General features: G+C 37.4%; 1 protein-coding gene across 1 annotated transcript in view; it reads right to left on the bottom strand.

Annotated features, from left to right (window-relative positions):
* The window catches only part of LOC150076510 (sugar phosphate exchanger 3-like), a 168,732-nt gene that overhangs the window by 99,549 nt on the left and 52,586 nt on the right, over nucleotides 1-16,597 (bottom strand). Inside the window, exon 5 of the mRNA XM_090387474.1 lies at nucleotides 10,134-10,279. Coding sequence (XP_090243600.1) covers nucleotides 10,134-10,279 — 146 coding nt within the window. The remainder of the gene's footprint in view (nucleotides 1-10,133; nucleotides 10,280-16,597) is intronic.

Raw genomic sequence — 16,597 nt, 5'->3', positions numbered from 1 at the left:
CGATGGGACGGTATGATTTTAGACAATCTTGATGTTTCGACGGGTTCTTCAAAATTAGTTGGACATTGGCTTTTCTCTGGTCCAGAGAGAAATATCTGTTTTGGAGGCAGTTGTTAAAAAGGTTTATGAGCAGGTGAGGTGTGTGTTCAGTAGTCTTCTTGATAATCTCTGGTTCTAGGAGGTCCAGTCCCAGGGTTTCCCTGTTCCGTAGTTTGTAGGCTACCAGGGCGAGTTCGGTCTCCATGAAGGGGGCCTCCGTGTGGTAGTTTTCGTTTTCTGCGCATAGGGTGCCTTGTTCCAATGTGTTGGGGAGCATCACTAGTATGTAGACAGTGTCCAGGATATTTCAAATCAATTCTGGCCATGTTTTAATCACAGTTTTGTTGGGTTTTTGTCAAAGGAACAACTTCTCCCCCCCTGGTAGCTTGTTTGTGGTGATCCTGTAGACTACCCCCAGGGGTTGTCATTTCCAATGGTGGATACAAGGTGCTCCCAGGAGGGTTTTTTCCTCTGCCTGATCACTGCTGTGTGTCTATTTATTGCGACCCGGTAGCACTGGCGCAGAACAACAACTTCTCCCAGAGGCTAGGCTCTGCAGGAACTTTGGAACACTCGTCTCTTGGTATTAACTTCATATCTGAGAGTCTAGAGTTCCCAGCACCAGGGTTGGGTATCTTCTTTTTGATGGCACAGTCTGCTGCCTTTGTGATGGCATCAGTGACAGCTCGTTGGTATAAGTCCAGGCGGTTGGCAGATCTATTGTTTACGTCCATATTTGGTTGGATATTTAGAATGGCTTCTTTAAAGCAGTTCCAGTCTGCTTTATTAATGGAGTATCGTTGTTGTCTGAGTCTTAATGTGGAGGTGTGAACGATTGTACAGAGAAGTTGGTAGCTAATGGCATAGTGATCAGACACTGACCGGTCTTCATGTGCTGTCCAGTTTGTTATGCGGCTTGCTAAGGATCTTGTAGCGAGTGAGATATCTATTGTAGACTCCCACGTAGTGCTGGAATATGTAGGGAGAATATTTGGTTGGTTCAGAATAGTGAGATGGCCATTGGTCAGATATTCCTCAAAAAGTTATCCGTTCCTGGAGCCACATCGTTCTGGTGTTCCACTGTACCAACTGGGAGAGCGACAGTTGACATCTGCTCCGAGCTAGATGTTGGCATTTGGTAGTTCCTGTGTGAGGTTTTGCAGATAGTTGATGGCTGGGGAGATATCATCCCCAGGTCTGCAATACATTGATATGACATAAAATTCTCCAACTGGTCCAATTATGTGGTCACATGCACCTCAAGAGTGGCAGAGGTGAGTATTCCTGGTAATCGTGAGGGTGGGGTTATGTACAAGTACGGCAGCTCAAGGGATGTCATTCTGGCAGTGAACTGTTTTATATGTCAGGAGATAGCCTCTGACTTCCTTTGCATTGATTCTTGAAGAAGGAGAATATCAATGTTCTCCCCGTCTGTTTTTTGGCAGAGTTGTCCTGCTACAGAAATTGCTCTCTGGGCATTGTTTTGCAAAATCTTTAGCCTTGGTGGAGTTGTACTATTTATGGATGGTACCCATAATTTATTCTGGTTTGTTGAGCACTTTTGGCTTTTAGGTAGACTGGGCATTTACTATCTCTTATTGAATGGGTGTGCTGTAGATGTTGTGCACCTTACAATTGGTGCAGGTTGGATCGTCTGCTCTAGCATGTATTGTAGCCATGACCTTTTTGTCCACAATGACCACAAGTGGGCTTGCTTTGAATGCATGTGTGAGTCATTTGGCCAAAGTGACAACATCTGAAGCATTTGGGGACAGCCACGTATTCTTTAAAACAATGGCTGCCCCAGTTTAGAAAGACTCGTGGTTGGTGTATTACCTACCACACTCTGGGCGGTGAGCAAGTTCTAACACCCAGTTAGTTGTCCCTCCTATGCACAACTTGGTCTGGTACTTTCGTGTGACCAAGGAAGTGGGGTCCTCATCTGGGAAGCTTTGTTGAAAGTTCTTGTGGTAGAATTTGTTTCTTATTATTTCTAGTTCTGTGTCCTTTGCGGTGTCAAATATTATGATTGCTAGGCATTGCTAGGGTCAGCGCTCAGGCCCAATGTTAGGATTTTGGTGTTGAGGATTTTGGCTGTGTCTTCCTCAGTCGCAGTTTCTATTATCACTCCCGTGTTTCTTGTTTTTCTAATGGACTTGATTTGTATATTTTTTAGATCTTTGGATAGGTTGGCGATTATTGTTTCCTTTATCTGCTCACTTGTCTATAGTGCTTCGGAGGTGGCCGGATTGAGGAGAACTAGGTGCAGTGTTGGTAAGAGAGTTTTTCTTTTCACTGGTTGACTTGTGCTTGATTTACTAGAAGGATTCCTCAGTGTCTCAGCATATGTGGGGGCGCACTGTGGGGATTAACAATATTAAACATTAACAATATAGTATTATGACCCCCCTTCCTGCCTTACATTATACATGACCTGACTACCATCTGTTAGATAAATATAGGACTATGCTGAAAAAATGCTGCCAGTTAGGTCAGAATGTGTATGTGCCTGCAATTCTGCTCAAACACAATAGGAGGGATTATATGTCAAAAGCCTTGTGGATTAACTGGAGACTTAAGGGAACCTGCATGGATGTATGCGGGCCACACTGATAAAAATTATCCCCCTGGGGGGGGTAATTTTTATCAGTGGCCCACATTTGTAGATAAAAAGAATATTTTGTAGAGATGGTATTTATTTGAACAAAGGTGGTGCAAGGATTTTTGCTAGTACCATCGAGAATACCTTAATGATTCAGGGAAACTGCTAGTTAAGGGGGAGAAGACAAGCATTACTTTGACACCCATATCTGATAATGTGGGTCAAAGTAATGCTTGCAATCACCTCAAGGATCCTTGTTTGTTGCAACAACAGCCAATGTCGGTAAGATATTCTGAGATTAGCAATGTTTCAAATGAGCAGAAAGATAAAGTTAGCGAAAGAAGCCTAAATAACTTCAAGGGGGTGTGTCAGAGTAGTAACTTAGAATACTTCATCTTAACTGTGTCTATGGTAATGTCAGGAGTGTTATCAATGAAACTGCTGAATTCAAACGCCTGGTTAGGACAACTAATGCTGACATAATGGGGCTAACAGAAACCTTGTACCACCCATAAATTGGGGACGACGAGTTCCACTATGGTATGTATAATATATTTAGAAAAGATAGGGAAGATAGATGGTGGGGTCATGCTTCTTATCAACAACTCGATAAGCAGCATGAATTTTTTTGTGCTGAACAGCTTGAGCACGAAAAGCACTTTTGCTGACTCAGAAGTTACTTCTGCCAGCACAGATTCTGTGTGGTGTGAGTTAGTTGGAAGCATAGAAATAATGATAGTGGGAGTAATCTATGGACCAGAAGATTGTGAATAATATGACGATAGTCTTTACATGCAGATGGAATGGGCAAGCAAGCATGAATGTCTTATGGGTGACTACAATCTGCCCCTAATTGATTGGAATAAGTGGAAGGGAAAGTCAGGAGAAAGTACAGGAGGGACAGTTATCAGGACATGATTGTGCAATCATCAGTTGGAAGATGAAGAAAGATGTTAAAGGTAGAGGCATGGGCTTTAACTTCAGAAGAGGGGACTTTCACAGTTTAAAGTGCTGTATGGAATCTGTGAATTTGGTGGATTGCCGAGGGATACATTTGAATTATGGAATACTTTTAAAACAAAAAATCACAGGAGCCATGAACATATACATAGCTTTAAGAAATTACTGCAGGAGGAGTATGCCGAAATGGATGACTGCGGAGCTGACTGGTCCAATAGAGCAGAAAAAGATACCGTGGGGCAGTTACAGAGCGATGAAAAGTACTGAAGCTTACGAGAGGTACAAGTTGATCTGTAAAAGTAACACACATAAGGTTAAGGAGGCCAAGGCTGTATATGAGAAAGTACTGACTAAGAGAGCAAAGAATGGGTACAAAGAATTTTTCATATATGTGAATACATATATGTGAAGACCCTTGTGCACTGGGTGTGGGAAAGTCTTAGATAACCCAGATGATGTTGTGGATGAATTGAACACATAACTAATTTTTCCTTAGCGCTGATTGAATTTCAAAATTGCGTATTTTGCCATTGAATGTCATCCTTAATTGGATTATATAGGAAATCAAATTCTTCTTTATTCATCCGTAAGTACATCTTGAAACGATTTTCATCTTCTTCTAAGTCCTGCAGTAAATGATGGAATTCGCCTTTTTCTGTTCTCTTCCAGTTTATGTCAGGTATCCATTACGTACTCTTTTGTTTTCTCGGCTATAAGAAAAGCATATGCATTTTCTAAATCTTCTTCAAAATAGAGGAGGATGAACTGTGGAAATTCATTTTGCTTCAGTTTTCCTCAAAGAGAATGACACATATACAATGTTACAGGTTGCCAGACAATTTGGAAATTTTATTATAATAAAATTTCCAAGATACCCCTTTTTTAACATTTGAAATGGGAAATTTGAAAAATGCAGAAATCATAAAAACAACCTGTTGAGATGATTATTTAGGAAGAAAGAATTAACTGACGATAAAGTTGTTGTTGAAATGCACCCTTAAAGACTCAAAAATAACATTCTATCCTATTTACAAAGAGGGTTATAGAATATTTATATTATGCTTACTTTGTAACCTTTTACATTCTATTTGACTTCTTTTTTATTTTGTTGTAATGGTTTAAGGCTTGGGCAACTAAATTTTTTTTTATTTAAAATTCTCAATATCAATATCGATTTGCTGTATGAAGAACACTTTCTGTTGAAATCATTCTGTAGAAATATTGAGACAAAAGACCCCAAAAATACCACAGAAGTTTGGATAAAAATTTTAAATGTGTACGAAGTACGTAATACAGAAAAAAATATTAATTTTGTTTTTGCTTTGCCTCACTAACAAATGCAATGAGTGAGCGAGTATTTAGCTCAATGTTTAACGCATGGAAAAAAGGATAGAAATAAATTAGACCTAAAGAATGCTGAAGGAGAACTGTTGCCGAAAACCAATCACAACATGCCATGCAAAGAATTTTACGCATGTGTACTAAAAAATGAAAAACTGTTAAAGAAAATTCGCTCAAATGAGAAGTATTGCTAGGTAAATATTTTCTTTTTGATAAAAGAAATCAGGTTTATTGAATGTGTATTGTAAACAATTATGTAAAACATTTGATGTTAATATTTATAAAAAGTTTCCTTTATTGTTTATAACTCTTGCAATAAAATTTTCGGAATTAAACTAATTAAAGCACGGGCTATAATTTGGTTAATTTTATTAAAATTTGACTAATTTTGCATTCCATGAACTTGTTGTTGTTGTTGATATGGGAGTTTGATGGCGCATAAGCTACTTTGGCTATAATGCGCCTCCATGAACTTGTAAAAATCAACAAAATATAGAAATAAAATGGTTGTTATTAAAATAGTTCGGTTTTCTTAAGATATAATGTGAGTACCCCTAAACAAGGAACGAATACCCCAAACATAAGCACGAGTACCTCGAGATCAAATTTTTGGCCACCCTACGTTACAGTGACGCTTCTTATCTGACCGACTTTGCACTAAACAGGGACAAGACATGATAATAGTGTGTTTCCGCCTTAAGGCTCCCAAGAGTTAATGTCATATACCCTGTAGTTCTGAGGGAGAGTGCGAGGGAGTGTATTGAACTATTGAGTTAATTATGAGGGCATCTTTGGACTCAGGGGATATTCCTTTGCATTGGAGAAGTGTCAACATGCCACCAATACATAAGTGGTGGTTCTAAGAGTGAAGTTGGTAACTGCAGACCAGTTAGTCTGACTTCGGTGGTAGGAAAAATCTTAGAGGCAATGATTAAGAGTACAATCCTGGGACATTTAGATAGATATGGCATTCTGAAGGACACACAACATGGCTTTGTTAAGGGTAAATCATGCTTAACTAACTTAGTAGGATATTTTGACACAGTTACTCATGATTTGGATTCAGGAAAAAATTTCGACATAGTTTATTTGGATTTCAGCAAAGAAACAGGTTGGGATTACTGGTAAGATTCTAAGATGGATTCCTGGGTGGCTGCAGGGCAGAAGGCAGAGGATTGTAATTAATGGATATTAATTAACAACCCAATTAATGGAGGGTTTTAATTAATAGATTGGTGTGCTGGATTGGGGTACCCTCGAGGATCAGTTCTTGGACTACTGTTGTTTCTCATTTTCATAACATCAACGAAAGAAAAGGTGTGATGTCAAAATTTGAAGATGACGTAAAGATTGGCAGAATCGTTAATGATCAGTGTGCAATGCACTGCTCCTTCAGGATGACTTTAATAGACTTCCAAGATGGTCAGAGAAGTGGCAGTAATGCTTTAATACTGCTAAGTGCAAGGTCACTTGAGGAATAACAACCCACAAATAAATCATATATTTAGTGGGGTTGAATTAAAAACAGCAGAGGAGGAAATGGATCTGGGAGTTAAATAAAGGCAGATATGATGTCTTCTGAACAGTGTAAACAGGCAGCCAGGAAAGCCCATAGTGTCCCATTGATGATTTGTCTAACGTTATCCTGTACAGATAGGGAGGTCATAATCCACTGTATAGTGGCAATTGTAAGACTGCATTTGGAATATCCAAGTATGTTGAACTCATCTAAAAAAAAGACTCTCAACTTGAATGGTGAGATCGACAGAAGGACAACAGTATAAGGAAACTCTCCATTTATGTGGGCTGCAAAGCTTGGCAAACAAGGCACCTCAGAGGTGACCTGATTGAGGTTTACTAATTCCTCTGAGAGGGATTACTAAAATTAATGAATTTGGAATTCTCACTGTTATAAAGAATTCCAGAACTAAGAGTCATAAATTTGAATTACAGAGGTTGAGGTTTAGATTAGATTGTAGGAAGTTTTCTTTTAGCCAGTGAGTCATTGATTGCTGGAACAAATTGCCCTCGCAGGTAGTTGAGGCTGACAGTTTTACTAAATTCAAAGGTCAACTGGATAGTTACCTATGTGAAGAGGGAAGCAAATAATTTGTACTTTATCTACTTGTTTTTTTTTTTTCCAGTGCAGCAAAAGCCTGTGGCTTCCTTGCACTACATGACGAATACTATTACTAGTTCTGTATGTCAACATAAAATATTTATTTAGTTTGTCAGCAACCTGAACAGCATCATTGGTAGTCATATTTAATGAGTCAATGTGGTTCTACCCTTTCCTTTTAGTGACAGCATAAGGAAAAAATTCACTGCTACTTTTCTTTGCATTCTTAGCCAACGACTTCTCATAATCTGAATTAGTTTGCTTAGCTTTTTTAGCGACTTTGCAATTGCAAACTAGCTTGTACTTACTGTAGGATTCTGTGTCCCCTTCTATTTTATAATCCCATGCATTTTTCTTCTTTGCCACTCACCTTATCAGTTCATCTGACTTCCATTTAGGCTTAAACCTTATTTGGTATAAAAAGCTTAATAGCTTCCTATTTAGAATTTGAGTTTGTAACATCATCAGTTTGGTCCAACTAAAAGGAATTTAAAAACTGTCTATGACTATTGTAGTCACCTTAATGAAAGCAAAACCTCTTCCCTTTACCGTTAACAGTAATTATAGCTTTAGGTAGATCTATATCAATACACTGACCACTGCCACAGTGGTTCCTTTATCTGGAGATTCCAAATACATGAAAAAAAAAGTCACTGCTGATAATAAGATCAAGAATACTGCTTTCTTCTGATGCACTCTCTACATCTGGTTCTCTGTGCCCAGTTTTTGGTAGCCTGTTAAATTCGGTGGTGGTGTTTATATAGACAACTTTTGAATTGCTGGCTAATACCTTGCTCCCAATTCAGTCTAAACCTTCTTCCCCATAATTTACTTCTAGAATCATTTATAACAGTGAAAATTTTGCCTTATTTTGTCTCCACTCAAAGCTTTATAGACCTACAAAGCTTTGAGAGGAGACAGTAAAATGAATGACATTACCAAGCCTTTTTTTTAAATGCTGTCTCCATATTTTGACACAGTATTTAAAGTGAAATCTTACAATATAGTAGTAGAATTATATAATAGTATTATGACCCCCTTCCTGCCTTATATATTAGTATTATTACCTCCATATCTCAACAAGCAAATGTTTGATAAATCATCCATCATCATGGGTTCTCTTCTCCTTGCTATCTGTCAACACTGCATATAGAACTACATGTCTGCCCATATCATAATAATCCTCCCCACAAGCCCTTTCTTCTTCTCCCATTTTTAACTGAAACTGACCATTTGTATAAGTTTATGGTTTATGATTTTCTATCCCGCCCACAGCATTTATGGTCTTTGGTAAGAATCCTGAAATTCCACTTGCTAAAAATTTGGTGTAGAAATTGTGCTTGTATTCCATATGAGTTTAATAAAACCTATCTTGTTAATTTTGCATGGTATATAGTGTAATTTATTATAATTACATACAGTATATAACTTCCCACACCATCCTGAATGATTACTACTTGGCACTAATCACTCTCCAACACTGGCATTTAAAAATTTTGACATTATGCTCTCTATTGCTTTGTCAATGTTATTTAAGAAAATCACTAACAACAAAGGGAGGTGGGATCCACTTCTCATTTTAATTCAATCTGAAGAGTTACCACTTAGCACAATCCTCTGTCTCCCGCCTTGTAGCACACACCCTGTGATCCATCTAAGAATCTTACCTGTGACACCAACATATTCCAGCTTATACAGTAACATTTTGAGCAGGACCCAGTCAAATGCTTTGTAAAATCCAAATAACATGTAAATTTAAATGTATATTATATACATCACATCTGTTAAGCAAAAAAAAAAAAATTAAGTAAAAAAGGGTAAGATTTAGGTTAGGTTATGTTAGTGCATGTTAAGCACCAAAACAAGTAAGACTATTTGTTGGTACATTTGTGTCTGTAACTGTGTGCATTCTTTGGTCAGTTTGTGTTTGCCGAATGAAAAACTAGCATTTTCAAGGAGGAACAAACAGTTCAACCTTCAACCGAGATTAAATAAATTAAATTAAATTTAGAAAATAAATTAAATTCCTAATATCACTGACAGTATTAAACTCAGGCCTCCCAGTGTGGATAGAAAATGGATGGTGATTATAATCATTGTGCTACTTGTGAGGCTCTAAAAGGATCCCAGAGCAGTACATTATTCATGAGTGGGGAATTTTCTAACAGTCTTGCCTCTCATTCATTATTTTCCCCTTTAAAATTTCTTCTTAGTTACCTGTGTGTGTGTGTGTGTGTGTGTGTGTGTGTGTGTGTGTGTGTGTGTGTGTGTGTGTGTGTGTGTGTGTGCACACACACGGACGTGTGCTGTTTTTATTCCACTGATCATCTAGCATTAAAACGGTTGTCTCTAGGATGGGGTGTAGACGATCTTGATCCCAAACATGACTTTGAAATAGTAGACCACTCACGACACTTTTGCCACCGCCTGTGGCTAGAGTCACTTAACATATTAAACAATCCAAAGGCAATAAACCGCCACAATGGCATATGTCTACACCCCATCCTAGAGACAACCATTTTAATGCTAGATGATCAGTGGAGTAAAAACAGCGCACATCCGTGCAACAATAGCACATGAATAACGTTCCTCACTCAGCTCATTGCACTTATCCGTTGTATTTGTTTTTTTTTTTGTTTTTTTTTTTTTTGGTAGTTGTTGGCGCATAGGCTTCTGTGGCCATAATGCACCTCCCAAGGTTTTTGCAGTACTTTGATCCAAGCCTGAGGCGGGAATCGAACCCGCGACCTTTGGGTTGCCAGGCAGGCACTTTACCGACCCGGCTAGCCCGGTCGGCCGTTGTATTTGTATTTTGAATTTCAGTTGATAAAGAGACTCGTTAGACTCGAAAGCTACTGCCTGTTACTATTATTATATTTTACATTAAACTGGGTTATAATTATACATATCTATATTTGGGTTTATTGTATTAAATTTCTTGGATCTTAATGGAAGAAATGCAATTTTTAGCAAACTTTTTCCTATTTAAATAAATTATTATGTCAATAAAAACTTAAACAATTCTTCACAGCAATAAAAAATCCAATGTTAAAAACAACAAACACTCCTTACCTGGATTTTCCAAACCAATTTCCCACAATAGCAACAACAGTAGGCCACCCTGTAGACTGAAATAATCCAGTCAAAATCCAAAATACAACATACCACACACAGTTATATATATGCCACCATTCACTTACTGTACCAAACAAGAATACCTGAAAACAAAATTAACAGAAGTAAATTAAACTGAGATGTACAACTGGAGAGAATATGGGGGGATTAAAAATATAAAAAATAACTTTTCAAAAAGATTTTTGGTTTTATTTTATTTATTTTTTCAAGTATTATAAACAAGTAGTATTTAGAGTGCCTGCAAGAAAACACAAAATTAGTCACAGGATATTTATGGTAACTTTAAACATATACAGTTCATATATTGTCTCTTAAATTACTTATTTCATAAATTACTTACTTTCCTCAACATTATTAATATTCCTTCTATTGCAATATTAATAGATTTATATGTACAAATATAACACATGCATGCAGTAATCACATTGGACTGTCTTTTCTCTATGTATGCAATTACTACATAGTTTTGTGTAGTAAACAGAGTTCTTATAGCAATCAGAATGGCCTTTTTGAGTGTGCCATAGAGAGGTTCTTTTAGACAGTTCTTAGACAAATAATTGATGTGGAATTAACTATCTTTAAAGAGTCGTGTTGGAAAAATGAAGCCAGTTTTCTTTTATTTAAATGATTTGCTGAGACTTGAGGCATATAAGGAAAGATCCAGCAGATTTCAGTTTAGTTAAGAATCAGATTTATGTCTTTGAGACATGTCTTAATGTCTTTTGGATTAAGGGGCATTCAAAAAGTTTGTATTCTAACTACTTTTAGTAGGTTTAAATACAAAATACTGCATATGATTATGCAGTATTTTTTCAGCAAGTAGTACATCTTTTTCTAGATCACTGTACAAAATCTCACTTTAATAGATCCAATTCTGTGGCTTTTTTTTTTTTTTTTTTGTTTTTTTTTTTTTTTGGCAGATGATTTTGTGAACTATGGAGTAGAAAATTTTTGAAATGGATCAAAAAGAACTACAGACAGTGATAAAATACCTGTCTTTGAAAGTAATGTCCCCACAGGGGGTTCATGCTGATATGGTACATTAGGGGATAAAGCTCCTGCATATTCCACAGTTGTGAAGTGGCACAGAGATTTTCATTGTGGCAGGGAATGGTGTGTTGATGCAGCTTGTTCTGCTTGACCTTCCACATCCACCACTGATGAAAACATCAACCGCATGCATGAGATGCAAGGCAGACGAATGACTTTTAGTTGTATAGCTCAGTCTGTAGACATCGATCGCAATCAGCAGTGTCGATTCAATCCTGATGAAATCTTTATAGATGAAAACGGTCAGTGCTGAATGGGTCCTACTAATGATGACAGATGAGCAAAAGGCATGCCACAAACAAATAAAATATGCACATGCTTTGTGAGGATCCACAAAATTTCTGGTCCCCAATTGTTACAATAGATGAAATATAGGTTTATCACTTTGAACCAGAAACTAAAAAATGAAGTCTGATGTGGAAGCATTTATGTTCTCTGCCTAACAAGAAGTTTCATGTTGCTCTGTCAGCATGCAAAGTAATGGTATCAGTTTTTTGAGATGCAGAAGGCATCACCATGATTGACTACCTGGAAAACGGCACCACCTAACTGTCACTGGTGCATACTACAGCATGATCTCATAAAGCAACTATGTCAAACTGTCAAGGAAAAGCAACACAGAAAACTGCAAAAAGGTGTCTTGCCCCTTCACGACAATGCACCCAGTCACAATTCACAAACTGCATGACTGCCATACAGACTTCAGGATTTCAGTTGCTTCGGCACCCAGCTTCAGTTTGGGGAACAAAAGTCACAAACGATCCAGATCTAGCCCCTAGTGACTTTTATTTGTTTCACAACAAATAAAAGTCAAAAGTCTTTATTTTACATCTCCAACTCTGAGGTAACTGTGGGTGCTTGATTGGAGGACCACGATAAAGACATTTTTTTCCAATGGAATCAAAGCACTACAGTATCAGTGGGAGATGTGCATTGCTGTGGCTGGGGACAATGTCAAAAAATAAAAAAGGGAATCATAATGACATGGCTTTCCTGTATGTGTTATAATACAAACTTTTTGAACCACCACTGCATTCTACCATAACATCAGAAACTTAAACAATAACCTCCTTTCTCTTCTTCTTGTGTGCCTAGGAACAAAACTTTTAAACATACTGCAATTTACTGGGTATCTGACTAGAAATTACTATCTTCCTTGGCCCATTACATCTGATCACATAAAAGTAATCTGCAAGGGGCATTCAATAACTTATCTAGCTAAGATACTTCCCAAAGTTATATTTCAATGATTCATGATTTATCATGTTCCTACATATCTCAACTTGAATCATACTAATTTTAATCCCACTATATTTTTAGATTCTGGTGCTATAACAGAAAGAAGGAAGACACCTGTATCAAATTATGGATTTGCTGAAATTGTAGCATCAGCTGCTCCTTCCTCTGCTCTTCTCCTGAGATTCCACTTATCTGGATAGGATCTTCATAAATCTGTAAATTACTGACCTACCAATTTATCCATTATTCTACTTTCAATTTTACCATCTCACCAAAGAAGGAAATGGACCAAAGGCCATACATGAAAGAATGATGGTTGTGTGTGGCAACAATGCACCTTCAGAGTACCAGGTGAAATTCTAGTCAAAATAATTCAAGTGGGGTAGAGAGTCCATTGAAGATGATCCCCATCCAGGAAGGCACGTGACACTCCATAAATGTGCCAAGCTGTGAGAAACCCTTGTGCTGAATGATACATTTAAAGGTATCCCAAATCTCTAGGGAATATGACATATCTGGAGGAACAGTTATACCTATTCTTCATGAACATTTGGAGATAACTAAGGACAGTGCAAGGTGGGTCTCCAGATTTCTGACCCCTGTGCAGAAGCAATTCAGAGTGCTGTGTTGTGAGGAGAATTTAGAGTTTTATGGAAGGGATCTTGAAACTTTCACCTCCAGAATTGTTACAGGTGATGAAACATGGGCTCATCACTGGGATCCTGAGACCAAAAAAGGAATCAATGCAATAGAAGCACAAGGGTTCTCTCACCCCCCCAAAAAAAATTTTGGACACAACCTTCAGCTGGCAAGATCATACCCACCATTTTTTGGGATGCTGAGGAAATTTTGTACATTCACTACTTGGAACACAAGCAGATAGTTACTGGGAATCATATGCATCCCTACTGTACGAACTAAGGGATATCATAAACAAAAAATGCCATGGAAAACTTTCCAGAGGTGTGCTGCTTCTTCAGGATAACCCAGTGCACAGGTCACATGCTGTTGTTGCTGTGTTGAGAGACTCTGACATTACAGAACATACCCATCTACCTTACACTCTGGATCTGGTCCCCAGTGACTATTTCCTGATTCAACACTAAGAAAAAGGTAAGTGGACATCACTTTGCTGATAATAATCAACTGAAGTCTGCTGTTTCTGCATTCTTTGATGGACAGAACTAAGAAATTTATTTGTCTGGTATTTCCTCATTGCCAACAAAATGGAAAAATTCTATTAAAGTTCAGGGGAATTACATTGAAAAATAAAAATAGATTTTTGCCTCTATCTCATTTCCTTCATAGGTAGGTAGATAATTTATTGAATGCCCCTCATATGTTAGAAATTGTTATTTATCTGTCAAGTTCAACTTTCATTCTGTCTATTTAGCTGTATCAGCTATTTTTTCTTGTAGTATCATAGGCTTGCTGATCCCTCCATTTCCAAAAATTGGACATATATATTTAATCTTTACTGTAATATTTAACACTCCCTCCACTCACATCAACCTGCCTCATTTTCCAAATTAATAGACTGCCTCCCACCTTCCTTTGCTCTTCTCCTGAGGCTCCACTTATCTGGATAGGATCTTCATAGATCTGTAAATTACTGACCTACCAATTTATCCATTATTCTACTTTCAATCTTACCATCTTCCTTTATCCCCTTCATGGTAAATATTACTAAAAAAAATTTAGTCAAGACCTGATCAGCAATGTAAGAAGAAATTGCCATTTTGATTTGCAATATCTACAACAAAACCCAGCTATTTTTCTCTTTCAAGTCTACCCATGGGAGATACTACTTTCCTTCTCCCCTTCACATGAATGAGATTATTTTACATGAAGTATAGCCAGCATTATTTTAGATGCTGGCTATACTTCATGTAAAATGAATAAGGCATAAGTAAAATGAATGAGGACGAAATTTTCCCGGTTAAAAATGATTCTAGAACAAGGAGCCATAATTTAAAGTTACAGGGGGAGATGTTTAGAGTGGATTGCAGAAAGTTTTATTTTAGCCAGCAAGTTATAAATTACTGGAATAAGTTGCCTACATGGGTGGTAGAGGCTCAGAAGGAAATTAAAAGGTAAGCTGGATAATTACCTATGAGAGGAGGGAAACACATAGGTTGTCTATTTCCAATTCTCTTATTAAATAGTATTATTATTTTAAATTTTCTTCTTGCTATTATTATTTTATTCTTTTTATTTTTTGTTATTTCATTTTATTTTATTATTATTATTAAATTTTTTTTTTGGCTGGTGCAGCATAAGCCATAGGCTTCCTTGCACCATGTGGCCATTGCTAATACTAATACTTAACGTTTCTATGATGGCCAAAGAATGTTTCTTATCAGAGGAAATCAGCAAACCCTAGTGGAATGACAGCTTCTCCACCTTTATCAAATGCAAAACCTCACCTTCAAATTTAACAATAGTATCTATCAGAAGGCCTACATAGCCGAGTGGTCATTAGCAGGAGTGCAGTAGCACACGCTCTTTCAGTAGACCGGGGTTCAAGCCCGACTGCTAAATACAGTCGATTTGCCAACCTGCACTGGACCAGCATGGCAGATTATGGTCCATTTCCCTCAACATGAATTGTTGAGGAGGCTTCCACCCTGCTGTGTGTTGATAATTGCTGCAGTTTACTTTTTTTTTTTTTTTTTTATCCATCAGAAGGTGTGATTTTGATGGTGCAAGGGGGACTTAAGGCCATGATCCACCAAATCCATCCATCAGAAAGGTCTGCTTTATTCACTAACACAAGATCCTCCCAATTTGTGAATTCCAAAGTGACTGCTGGCAATCTTAAACTTTATTACCATCAATATCCATACCTGACAAAGAGAATTATCAGCCTACCAACATATCAGACTTTTATCTATCTCTTTGGGTTAATCACATTATGTATGTCTCATCACTGAACAATGACACCTTGACCCTGCCATTTGATGAGGATCTGCTAATCACCCCCCCCCACATAACCATCTTTCTTACAGCCTTGCTTAGAGACTTTATCGATATCAGTACTCTCTGTTTGCTAACTGGGTTTTGTTAAGGTTCATAATCATTATTATTCTTTTCATCTTCCTCTTTGGAGTTACTGCTAGCAACAATTCATTTATTAAGGTTACACCAACTTATAGGTCATGATATACAAGTAAATGGTTTTAAGTAAATTAAATTAAATTGAATTAATTTAAGTATTAAATATTACCCTTCATTTTTTTTGCAATCAGATCAAGTCCTCTACACTGTCATCTCTAGATCAGATGACTCTGCCTCAAAATTTGGATGAGTTGGACAGCTGTCCAAAACTAGTGCAATTATTTTTTTTCTTTGTTTTGCCCAAGTGCCTATCCCACTTGCACAGGTAATTCTGAAACATCAAGGAGAATTACCTATCACTGAAAGCTTCATTTTGCTTGTTCCAGCAGGTTCTCAATCTCTTTGATGCACAAGCAAAAGCATTTTTAAAAATCATACAATAATCTGGGGTGAAGTTGTAGCAAAATATTTCCATGCATAATAAAGATATCATCTGAAATGAAAACTGTATAAGTTCAACAGCCAGCCTTTGATCCAACAAAGGCTGCACCAACTTGTAACCTGGATCCACCTTTCAATTCATGAGAAATCAGTGATAAGAAATTAGACTGCTGTAAATTAAGTGATATTCCAATCTCAGAGAAGAGGCCGTGGAAGGGTGGGGGACTACTGAAACTGAGTACAGGTAAGGCTCCAGAGTGGATGGTATACATCCTGTTATAGTAAAAAAAGGCTGCATGCATTTCATCTCACTGGGAATGTTAATGAGATCATCATTAAACTGTACGGAAATCCTCAGGACTGGAGACACAATAACATCTGTGCAATCAACAATGAAAGTGCAAAAGTTATGATGAATAACTACAGACCAGTGAATCTGGCTTCAGTGGCAAGGTCATGGAGTCTTTGATTAAGCATACAATACAGGGCCATTCTGATAGGAATGGCATCTCTAATGGATCATAGCATGGGTTCATGAAGGGTAATTCTTAGCTGACCAAAACAGTTAGCTGCAAGAAACAACTCTGATGTTATTTACTTTGACCTTTTTTACA

Source organism: Mastigoproctus giganteus, chromosome 13 (assembly GCF_048544385.1).
Source record: "Mastigoproctus giganteus isolate SK-2022 chromosome 13, ASM4854438v1, whole genome shotgun sequence".
NCBI classification, from domain to species: Eukaryota; Metazoa; Arthropoda; class Arachnida; order Uropygi; family Thelyphonidae; genus Mastigoproctus; species Mastigoproctus giganteus.
Note: the sequence above shows the minus strand (reverse complement) of the source record. Positions and strands in the feature narration are given on the sequence as shown.